Below are 11,635 nucleotides of genomic sequence, written 5' to 3' on the forward strand. Positions count from 1 at the left end.
TTTATGCAGAATTTCACAGTTTACAAAGTAGTCACATACACAGTGTCTTAACAAACCTTTTAACCATTTGTGGGATAGGCTCTGTTATATCCATTTTATAGATAAGTTCTAAGTCTGCTTACTATTTTTGAAGTCCCTTGTTCAAGATCATACAGCTCTTGGCCACATAGGTCAAACCCTGGTCTTTTGCCTTCAAACCCAGTTTATTAATCATAATCATAAAATATTATTAACAATAATTAACAGTCTGTTAGTACTCTTCCTGACACTTGCAGTATCTTATTTAACAATGCTTTGAGGTAGGTACTCTTATGATTGCCATTTTACAGAGGAAGAAAATAAGTAACTTACCCCAGGTCACTGAACTGCTAAGTGGAGCAGTGAGAATCTGGGTCCTGGATACTTGACTCCAAGGACTTGTTCTCAACCAACTAGCCCACTCGGCACAGCCTATGAAGTGAAAAGAACTCAGTAAACTGTGGAACACAAATGGACAAGTATCAAATTTGTTTTAGGACTTTCTGTCATTCTTAAGCTTTTTGCTTTTGAAGCACTTAGCAGAATTTTTCTCTTTGTTTCAGATCATAAAGTGGAGAGTTGTACCTCCAATGCAATTTACATTATGTTGTTTTCTGCTTTTCATCCATCTTTGAAATGTTTGAAATACTTGTTTCTGAATTGAGAGGTCACTTTGGATTCACAGGCAGCACTCGTGGATTTCCAGGAGTTTGTCCTTCTGCCTCCTCCAGTAGCTTCGTGGTGCCTCCGTGGCCAAGTGCACAGGCTGCTTTCACTCTGAGCTTCAAATTCTGCCTCCTCCTTGTCGCCCCATGACATGCCTTGTTTCATAAATTCTCGCCTTCAGTGTATTACATAACCTACATTGTGGAACACTCAATTTCTATTCCTTTCCTTTCCTTTCTTTTTTTCAAAAGTAGGAATCTATTTGATTGGATGTGATGGCACTGGAGGCAGAAATGTGGCAAAATTTTAAGTGGTGAGAAATCTATCTCAGCTACCTGGATTTTGAGAAGCAAATTGTGATTCCCCGACTCACTTTGTATTGAACTGGACAAGTTAGATGAACTAAAATAGCTTTATTGGCTTGTCTTCTTGTCTCCAGGTCAAGCAAGGGTCTGCAGGGCTGCCTATTTTCTTCTCTTTCTGGGTATTCAAATTATTAACTTAAAAGTGTGCATGGAGCTACACAAACACAGGTGGGTACCTTTAAAATATCAAACTCCTTAGATCTTAAATAGGCAAGCACTCAGACGTTGAAAAACGAATCAAGTATTTTCATTGTTTCCTAGATAGTTCTTTAGAACATAAAGGTTCATAGCGTTTATCTGGGGATAGACTGAATTCCTTCAGGGCAGCACATGATCTATTCATCCAGGTATCCCCAACATCTGGCACATAGTAGGGGCTCACCAGAGCAGGCGCTTAACATGGTAGGCACTTGATAAATATATGTTGAAGTTCTAGTACTGTCTTTTATTTCCAACTTGCAGACTTGTCTCACACACTTTCCATGCACGCGCGCACACACACACACACACACACACACACGCGCGCACGCTAAGTTGTGAGCTCCTAGAGGAAAGGATCTGTGTCTTATTCATCTCTGCATTCCCGAATATAGAACCACTAGATAGCAGGTGATAATTAAATGATCACTGAATTGAACAGCACAAGGATTTTAACTTTTGTTATTCGGTTCATCTGCCCTTCCCCCACCCCACCTTGTCCATTTGGATCTCAGGCCAGACTGCCTAAAACCATCACATCAATCTAATGAAATATTTGAAAGCCAGAGACCTTGAAATTATTTAAATCAAATTCAGAATTACATTTTTAAATTTACTCCAGCCATCTCATAAGTAGATTTAGCATCTAGCTAACTGCCATCCCAGGAGGGGGAAAAAAAAAAGCATAAGCCTAATGAATGTGGTCAGACATACCATGTAACAGATGTCCAACATGCTGCCATGAGCTTAAATCATAAATATGGTGGCTCTGTTTGGCATAGCAAAATATATTAGAAGTATTTTATCGGTCACTGGGCAACTTGCTCAATGGGAGGGGAATGATCCTGAAAAATGCAGGAGCTCTGTCTAATAGCATCTCAGAAGGAGCCCTGGAGAAACACAGATAATCGGTTTGCAGTGATTCATCAAGTTGGTCCTTTGTTTCCCTAATTTGAGTGTCAAGTGCAACCATACAATAAAGAATTGCCAAGACCCGATAAGATTCTCTTCTGGCTGCTGCTTTTCCTGCCCTAACAACTGGTACTATTCATGCCTAGAGCACAAATTGAATAAATAGCTTCAAGGCTGGCAATGTTGGACCGTGTTTTGAATTTTTTGTTTTTCCTTAAAAGGCTAAATCCTATGTGTGTCTTGCCTTCCCCCAAACACATGGCATGGATAGTCACTGTGGTACCAATAATTTTAACTTTCTTAATACTAAGTATGGAAGGATGCCTCATAAGTTAAAAATAGTTCCTGTTGTATCATCAGTGGAGCAATGGATTATTGAAGATTAAAAAATGATTGTAATGCCTTTTTTGGCCTTGAGAAAGCTCTTATTGTGCCTATGGTTCAGTTGGCCTACTGATCATTTCCATTTTAATGTAATCTTTCACATTACGCTGCTACAGGTGAGGTGTTAAGTAATACATAAGACAACTAGTCTCACTGAGCAATTTCACAAGAAATATGTTTTTAACTAAATTAGACATTTAACAAATGCCATTTGTAATTCAATGCAGGAGGGGAGAATGTCCTTAAAACAAGCTATCGATGTGAATTTCCCAACATAAGACAATATTTTTAAAAAATTTTAATTGACATTCTAAATGTGAGATTATGTACTGTCAGTGCAGTAGACAAATACAAGGAGAACACCAAAGTCCTTAGGAGTCTTAAAAAATAAGCAGTAAGCAGTTTTACCTCTAGCAGTCAGAAATCTTTCCTCACAATTAGGAAGAAGCTACAGGTCCATTTAATCATGCGGCTATGATGTGCTTGCTGAATGTTTCTAACACTTTAAAATCATTTAGATGAACGCTAGAAACCTCAAAGTTCTGAGAGAAATATAAATTGTAATATTTAAAACAAGTAAATGAATTAAACAATTTAGATGAAAATTTAGATATAAAGGTTGCAGGAGAGTAACTGGACTTAAAAAAATAAAATAAAGGGGGATATCAGAAAGCCTACAATTGGACAACTGAAATAATAACAATTTTTTTGAAAAATGATTTCCTGACAGATTTCCCCATGCTATGAACATAAATGCAAAAACTATAAATAGGGCTATTGACATTTGGGCAGTTGACTTGTTTTTATAAAAATTACAAAACAGAATTTAGTTTGCCAATTTTCAAACGGCTATCATGTTCAGAATCCAATTGGGTTCTCCTTCCTTTTTACTTGATGACTTCATAAAAGATAAATAAGCCCTCGGACCAATAGGTGGGTACACTGGCACTGTTAACTCTCTCGCCCCAGAAATTCCAGTAGGCTGAAAAGATTATTATTTGGGGGCGGGAAAGGGGGGATGCAGAGGTCTTTAGGACCCAGCAGGCGGCGGCAGGCGGCAGTTGTATAGATCACTGAGAGACTACGAGGGTCCGGTTCAGTTTTAATTCTGTCTCTAATCTCTGCAACAGCCGCGCTTCTTGGGTCCCGCGGCTCTCCTACCCACTCAGCCGCGGCCGGCGGCCGGGCGAGAATCAGAGCCGCCCGCCCCCCATCACCCACCATGGAAACCCTCCAAGAAAAAGTGGCTCCGGACGCGTGTGCGTGAGGATTCCTCACAAAAGAGGTGCCCAAAATGAAGACCCTGATGGTGAGTCATTTGTGGCAACTCCTCTGGGCAGAGGCGGGGACCCCCGGGCGCGGCGTTCCCGGGGCGCACCGGAGAGCTCCAGAGGCGCCTAACCCTGCGCCGCGAGGTCGCCTGTTACAAAGGGACAACTTTCCACCTGCTCCGTGTCCCCTTCAGGTTCTCTGGTTCTGCCTGGCTCGGAATCCCAGAGCCGGGATGGGAACTCGGGTTGCCTCGGCTTCTGGATCTCAAGCGAGAGGTCTGGGTCTTTCACGGAGAGATGGAGAAGCGGTGGAGGGGTGGGCGCGTGGCTCGGGGGACGGGGGATGCCCAAAAGCAACAGCCTGGCAGAAACTAAGAGGGGCGGGCAAGGGGGGACCTTTGCAGACTTTCTTGGTTTGCTTGTCGGATTTCAAACTTGCAAAAATCGCCGAGGTAGAGCCCCGCGGGTCCAGGAAGGACCGGGTGCAAGGGCTAGAGGTTCCAGCAGCCGAGCTGGGGGAGGGAGGCCCCTCCTCAAAGTACAAGCCCACCTCTGCCCTCGCCACCGGCGCGCTTTCCCTCCCGTAGCCGGGCGCCGCGCACCACCTGCCCTCTGCCGAGAGATCTGGGAGGTGGCGACGGCCGAGAGCAGCTACGCTCGGGAGCATCCCCTGCCGTGCGCGCAAGGACGGTGCCTCCTCTGCCCCGGCTGCGCGTGGGGGGCTAGGACCCGGGCCACCTCCCGCCTGCCCCGGACCTCCCCCCGCGCGTCTGACCGTCTCGCACGTGTCCCCGCCGGCGCGCTCCTCCGGCGCTGGCTCTCAGCGGCTCTCCTCTGCTCTCTCCCGCCCGCCCGCAGCGCCATGGTCTGGCTGTGTGTTTAGCGCTCACCACCATGTGCACCAGCTTGTTGCTCGTGTACAGCAGCCTCGGCGGCCAGAAGGAGCGGCCCCCGCAGCAGCAGCAGGCAGCGGCGACCGGCAGCGCGCAGCCGTCGGCGGAGAGCAGCCCCGCCCCGAGGCCCCGGGCCCCCGCGGGACCGCAGCCGCTGGACGGATACCTCGGCGTGAGGGACCACAAGGTGACAGCTCGCTCGCCAGGGCGCACGCCACCCAGCCTGGGGATCCCGCACACCTGAGCCTGCCCCTTTCCCGGGGCTGGGAGGCGCCGTGAGTAGGTGCCGCTCGGAGGCTGGAAGGGGGAGCGGACCCACTGGGGTGGGGTGGGATAGTTCCTTCCTGGCGTGAATTCCTGTTGGAGTCGGAGGTAAAGTTTTTCAGGGAATAGGGGTGAGACGAGTGGACCCAATGCCAAATTTCCTAACAGGAACCGGCCCTGTTAGTAGTACCTTCTGGTCCCCAGAACTGCAGCCGCGGGTGGGTGCTGGGCGCCTGAAGCGTCGGGTTTGGCCGCCAAGTCGCGCCCTGGTGTGAGGAGGGCCGGGATGGCGCGAGTAACGGTGGGAGCATTGGCCCGCCGGAAACTGGAGGGTGAGCAGCAGCCAGTCCGCGGCCGCTGCTCAGATTCCGCTCTGATCTCGCCTTCGCATTGCTCCGGGCAGAATTACCACAGCGTTGGGGAGCGGTCCCAGGCAGGCGCGGAAGGCTGAAGGCACACACTCAGCTTCCATTGGCTTGAAACTCCTCGTTGAGGGCCTGTTTTTCTCTGCCTTCCGGGAAGCAGTTGCATGGCTTGGCTAATAATTAATAAGATGGATTTTTTTTTTAATTGAGCCTCCTTTTCCCCAAATAATAAATCTCTGGTTTCAGTGTGCGAAGCCTCTGGGAGAATTCTAATCAAGTTTCCTGATTCTGAAAAGATATTTTAATACAGTTTAAATTTATTCCCCATTATTTGAAGCTGCTAATATGTTTTTATTAAAACACAATTCCACTCTGTATCTGCTCTATAAAGGCTTGAGGATTTCTTGAAACCACACAGCTATTCCTCTTTTTATATTACTAGATTTTATGCTTGTGAACCAAAGTATTAGTTAGCAGGTGGTCCTTTTGCAGGAAAAGATTGGTCTTCACCGTTCATGAAAAAGTCAACTTTTTTTAAGTGGCAATCAGAATATTTCCACTCATTTGTGCAATGCATGTTGCAAAAAGGATTTTGGAGGGTAAAAATTTAAGGCAGGACCCAGTTGTTAGGAATCTTTGAATGCTTGTGGAAAAAAACAACATACCATGAAATGTGGATGGATGGATAGATATATAGGTATAATGTATAAGAAATGCTAGGTATAAAACAGTATTGCTGGGGTACAGAAATGAGAAACATCACTGCCCTGGAAGGTTTAAGGAAATTCGCTATGAAAAGATAGACTTTTCACTGGTGAGTATTTGGGGAAGCAGAGAAGAAGAAGGGATTTCTTTAGGAAACGATCTGGGGAGTGGGGAGGCGGCTGGTGGTAGAATCTTGAAATCAAAAGTAGAGAGGGTCATCAGTTTTTCAATAATAACAGCTTCACTTTTCTCTTTAAGATGTTGATCGATTACACTCTTTGTATGTGCCAGCAACCTGTAAGGGCTAGAGTTCTAGAAAAGTTTATACATCGGCTTCTGACTGGATGGATGTGGTGTTTATGTGTAACTGGTATATGATGAATATATTGAACTTGGTGGATTTTCATGGTGTTGTTTAGTGGAAATGGCTAGATAGCACTTGTGAAACTTTGATTAATGGGGTGTCAAAAGGTAAATTTGCTGAAAGCTTTGATCTGCCTTTGGGATGGTATTCCTAATACTTTCCTTCCTGTGTTCTCCTGCTGGATGGATAGCAGCTGAGTATATTGATAGCATAAGGCAAAATATGATGCCCTCATGTTTGTTTTCAAAAACAGTGCTTATTCACACAAATATATTGGATTGAATTTTTAGTGTATCAGAGTATTATTTCATTAAAATGAAAAACAGCCCTTTTTTGAAAGGAATGTTGAAACTCTATACAAGAAATTGAGATAATCTATAGTAAAGGGTTTTATAAACTGTGAAGTGTTATATGGATGATAAATGTGTGAATGTCCTTGGAATTCTTAGAAGAGAATTATAAATGTGACCAGGATGGTCTTTACATCTAATGAATACCAGTGGAATTCTTTCGTAGAAAACCAACGTGTCATCAAATTCCACACTCCAAGGATTCAACAGTTTACTCCACCCCAAAGCAAAAGAACAAATGCAAATCTTAAAATCTATGCCTTTTCTCTAGGCATTATCCCAATTGTCCCACTGAGGGGAGGAAGGCAAGATGGCAGAGGAAAAGGGGACCTTGTTTCAACTGGTCCCCTGAATTTAGCTGGATATCTACCAATTTTCCCGCTGACCCACATGTAAACTTCTACTCAAAATGTCATCACTTTACTGCTGCTATTCACCTGGCTGGAAATTGGGTGAAGTTTCATTTCTGATGGCTATAGGGAGGTGCATGTAGTGTTCATGTCCTCTCCAAAAGTTGCTATTTACTTAGGTTTACTTAAGATCTTCCTACAGTCTTGCTTAGGCAGAGGTAGAAATTTGTTAGAACATTGCTCGGATTTTTTTTTTTCCCAGATTAGCACAGCGGAGGGAGGGTAAAAAATCAGGATTTTCTGTTCTTATAATGTAGCTAGATGATATCCTTATTGCTGTCTTTTTTCCCTCTCATATCAGGCTTTAGAAAAATTATAGGATGTGTTGAGTGTGATGACCACCAAGCCATATGCTACTGCATACTGAATCAGAATTCCAACAGACTTTTTACTTGCCGTGGATTTACAGAATCTGGAGAGAGTTACAGATACCATTTAGGAAAATGTTCACATCTCCATGGCTGGAGGTCCCAAAGTCTGATAAATATGTAGTGTTTATGTTCAGTTACATGATGGTATTAACATTATAGCTCTAAGATTAAATTCAACAGGTGGTCCTAATCCCCAGCACCTGAATTTCTCAAATTACAGCCTGTCTGCAATGATAGTCTTGTCTCATACGGCTGCAGACTAAATTACTGTTGAGATTAAATCACTGTGTGCTTTTGTTGAAAGACATGCTGCAAGTCAAGCCGGTGATGAGCAATGTGTGTTGAAGCTTAAAATATCACTTTCCATGGTCATATTCTCTACTTCCTCGTTCACAAACGATGTGAGCTGAAATTGTAATTCCAGTGTGACTAAGTGAAGGCTACTTGGAGTTTCTTGTGATAATGAAGACATTTCATTTTCTGTTAGAGAGATTCTTTCTCTTCATTGCCAACCCTTTTCCCCAGACCTTTTCCCACAAACGTTTCACCAGCTCATTTCAGTCTTGTTAATGTCTGTCACTGCAGGTACTGTATCTGTATTCTGCCATTACTGTTCTGGTCCCCAGTTTTGGAGCTACTGATTTCTAACCAGATAAGCCAGACAACAAGCAAAGAAGCCAATTTTCATGGCTTCGGAAACCTTCTGTATTTAGAAATACAGCATAATGTATAACCAAATGAAAGCATGTGGGTGTGTGTGCGCACGCGTGCGGCACACATGCACATACAGGCACACACACTAAATCAAGCAACCTTCAGGGAAAAGCTCCAATTCTCCCAGCAGAGTGGAAGGGGGCATGGAGTGTATTCTGTTTCCAGCCTGCATCTGGTCTGGGTAGATAAAGTCATTTGCCATCTGGTAGACCCTTTGAAATGAAACTATGAGCCGATTCCCATTTCCAGTGGACAGGAGNGATCTGGTCTGAGTAGATAAAAGTCATTTGCCATCTGGTAGACCCTTTGAAATGAAACTATGAGCCGATTCCCATTTCCAGTGGACAGGAGCCCTTATCACAGGAGGCCCACTTGTCACCTGGGCTGCCCTTTTCTAAGATGGCTTATGAAAGAGCAGTGATCAATGGGGTCTCAAGCTGAGCTGCTATCTCCTTGCTTCAGTACTAGCTCCCAGGAATGGATTTTACACATACTAATAACATGCTTGTCCTTGGTTCTTTCCTTCCTTAAGCACTCAGTTACTCAGACAAAACGGAACTGCTTGGAGGTAACAGTATGTTTGCTATTAATTCACAGATGTCCATTTAGAGTGATAGGACAAGTCAATGCAGGAGCTGAAAAATAATTCAAAACCAGAAAAAAAGGCACATGCCATATAACTTACTTTGGAATTACAGCATAAGTATTCTTCCTTTTAAAAAGTATATAAATTCTCAAATATACGTTTGTACCATTTATTAGACCCTATTTTATAATATTTGAGGCATCCAATCAATGATAGATAATTTGGATCTCAAAATCAAAGTGAGCTAATTTTTAGTGCTCAAGTACTAACAAAATGTAATCTGCCAATGGTGATGAGACCCTGTTATCACAAATCGTCAACCAAAAGGAATTATAAAATGAACTATTTTTCATGGGTGAAGAGTTGCAATGATGTGGTTGCTTTTAACAGGAGAAGTGTCCATATAATATTTGTTATAATATATAACCTTCCTTAATTCTGAGAGCCAGGAGTGTTTCTCCAGGTTCCCAAGGAGTAATGCCAAGATACCCCCACGCCAAAGTCCAGACCACAGCTGGTTAATGAGTCTGAGCTGGCTCCTTTTCCACTTCTGGGCATCTGGCCTCTTTGCTGGTCCTTGAAAACTCATTGTGCCTCAGAACCTTAGCACTTGCTGTCCCTTCTCCCTGGAAAACTTGCCCAAGATTTTGTACATGGTTAGCTCCTTCTGGTCATTCAGTCCTCAGATCACATCATCTTCTTGTGGACCATCCTCTTCAAATAGCTCTCTCCTTAACAGTCATTCTCTATCATATTAGCTTGTTTTATTTTCCTTATACTAGTTAACAATATCTGAACGAATTTTTAAGTTGTCTTTTCTATTGTTTTTCTACCCCCCAGGTAGAATCTAAGTGCTGTGATAGCAAAGTATTTGTACATCTTATTGACCAGTGTAACTCCAGGACCTAGAATAATACTTGACACTTAATGAGCACACAACAAGTATTTATAGAAGGAAAGAAGAAAGCAGAGTATATGGGGAGAGGTGGTTGTAGAGAGGGACAAAGCTGCCTCACCTTATGTAAAGCCTTTGTCTGTCAGAAACATCAGTGCAGCCCCAAGGCCCTGGTATGTCTCATCTTTCCTAATTTGATCTACTACTACTACACTACTAGTCATAATGATAGAAGGAAGATGAAGAAATGATTTAAAACAAGACTCTGTGGGGATGAGATTTAGGAGTTTACATTTTAACAGGCTTCCCTTACAACTCTTGTGCACATTAAAGTTTGAGAATCATCATTTGAAATGTTTTTAATCATCATAATGCGTAGTTCTGTAGCTAATTTGTTTCTGGGTTTTTGAACTACTCATAGCCCTAAGTAAATATTCATTGGAGGCCTCATAGTTGCAAAATTGGGTATTCTAGAGGAAGAACACGGTGCCTACCATCAAAGAATCTTTGATCTAATTGGAGAGAAAAGACAAAGAAGCAAGAAAGGTTAAATAATAAAGCAAGTGCTGAATAATAATATGAAACCAGGAAACAATAAATCAAGACATTGACACTAAAAAGGAAGCAATTTCTGTGATCTTTCTCATCTATAAAGTAAATTAAATACTAGTGTTAGTTTAGAAGTTATAAAACTTTCAAACTGAAATTGCATTTTTTAGCCCTTTTTTGGTGTGTGTGTGTGCGTGTGTGTGTATGACATGCACTGACTACTTAGTAAACAACTTTGATGTCAAAGCAACTTCAAAGTGGATAGATTTTAAATTCAAAATATTCAGTCTCTTAATGATTCTCCTTTAGCGTGATGTAGGATCTCCTGGACTCCTGAAGGGAGCTAACCCTATTGCCCTGTTCAGAAGTTTCTGTCACATGGTGACCATGTTTTCCAAACCAAATTTCATAACTCATGGTATGAGAAATTTGTGTTGGCTACAAGACAGAACATTTGCCATCAGATCTGTCCTGGACAGATGACATCTGCTACAGAGGGGACTTTCCATAACCTCTAGGGTCAAGTGGCAGTGCAATCTAATTCCCATCCTGTGAATGCTGAGATGAAAGAAGATTGGAGACGAGAAAACACTGTAAAAAATTAAAACCCATCACTAATCAACAGATCATTGAAACCTTCTGTACATCTACTATGTACTCTTTGAGTAGCTGTGAAGGATAGAAGTATAGAAAGACAAGGAATTATTATTTCTTAAATAATGATATTATTATCCATACCCTGTGAACCTGATTCAAGAGAAGAATTCCCTTAGGAGTGAGTTTATGATCAAATGACTGATAAAAACTTGAGGGTGGGGATATTTATGAGATGCACTCCGATTCTTCTTCACGAGCACTTTTAGTCCTAAATCCTTAGTCTAGGCCTGGGACAAATAAATATTTTTATTGTATGCTCTATTCAGTATGGTTTCCCAAATAAAAGTCACAAGCATGCATATTCTTTCAGTTTAGACAGCATATCTGCAGGGAAGCCTTCCCTGACTTGTAGCCCAGGTTAGATCTAAACTGTATGTTTTGTCTTCATAGCCAGGATCCCGTGATAATACTTATTCCAGCTTATTGTTGTTTCTTGTCTCAAATTGTCTGCCTTCCCTGCGCTACAATCAGCTCTTGGAAGCTAGGGCTTTTTTTTTTTTTTTTCCTCTTTCTTGTCATTGTATTCTCAGGCTTTAATATAATGTCTGATATAGAATGGGTGTTCAGTAAGTATTTGTTGAATACATGAATATATCAATCTAAAGACTGTAATTTCTTCTAAACTAAACCCACCTGAAAAATTTCTGTTTGGCACTATGTCATAAATATCAATTTCCCCTGCCACCATTTGTAGTTCT

General features: G+C 42.5%; 1 protein-coding gene across 1 annotated transcript in view; it reads left to right on the forward strand.

The window, feature by feature from the left end:
* The first annotated feature begins 3,642 nt into the window (after positions 1-3,642).
* The window catches only part of ST6GALNAC5 (ST6 N-acetylgalactosaminide alpha-2,6-sialyltransferase 5), a 184,982-nt gene continuing 176,989 nt past the window's right edge, over positions 3,643-11,635 (forward strand). The window contains exons 1-2 of the mRNA XM_034653716.1: positions 3,643-3,852; positions 4,673-4,894. Coding sequence (XP_034509607.1) covers positions 3,838-3,852; positions 4,673-4,894 — 237 coding nt within the window. The 5' untranslated portion in view covers positions 3,643-3,837. The remainder of the gene's footprint in view (positions 3,853-4,672; positions 4,895-11,635) is intronic.

The sequence above is a fragment of the Ailuropoda melanoleuca genome, chromosome 2 (assembly GCF_002007445.2).
Source record: "Ailuropoda melanoleuca isolate Jingjing chromosome 2, ASM200744v2, whole genome shotgun sequence".
NCBI classification, from domain to species: Eukaryota; Metazoa; Chordata; class Mammalia; order Carnivora; family Ursidae; genus Ailuropoda; species Ailuropoda melanoleuca.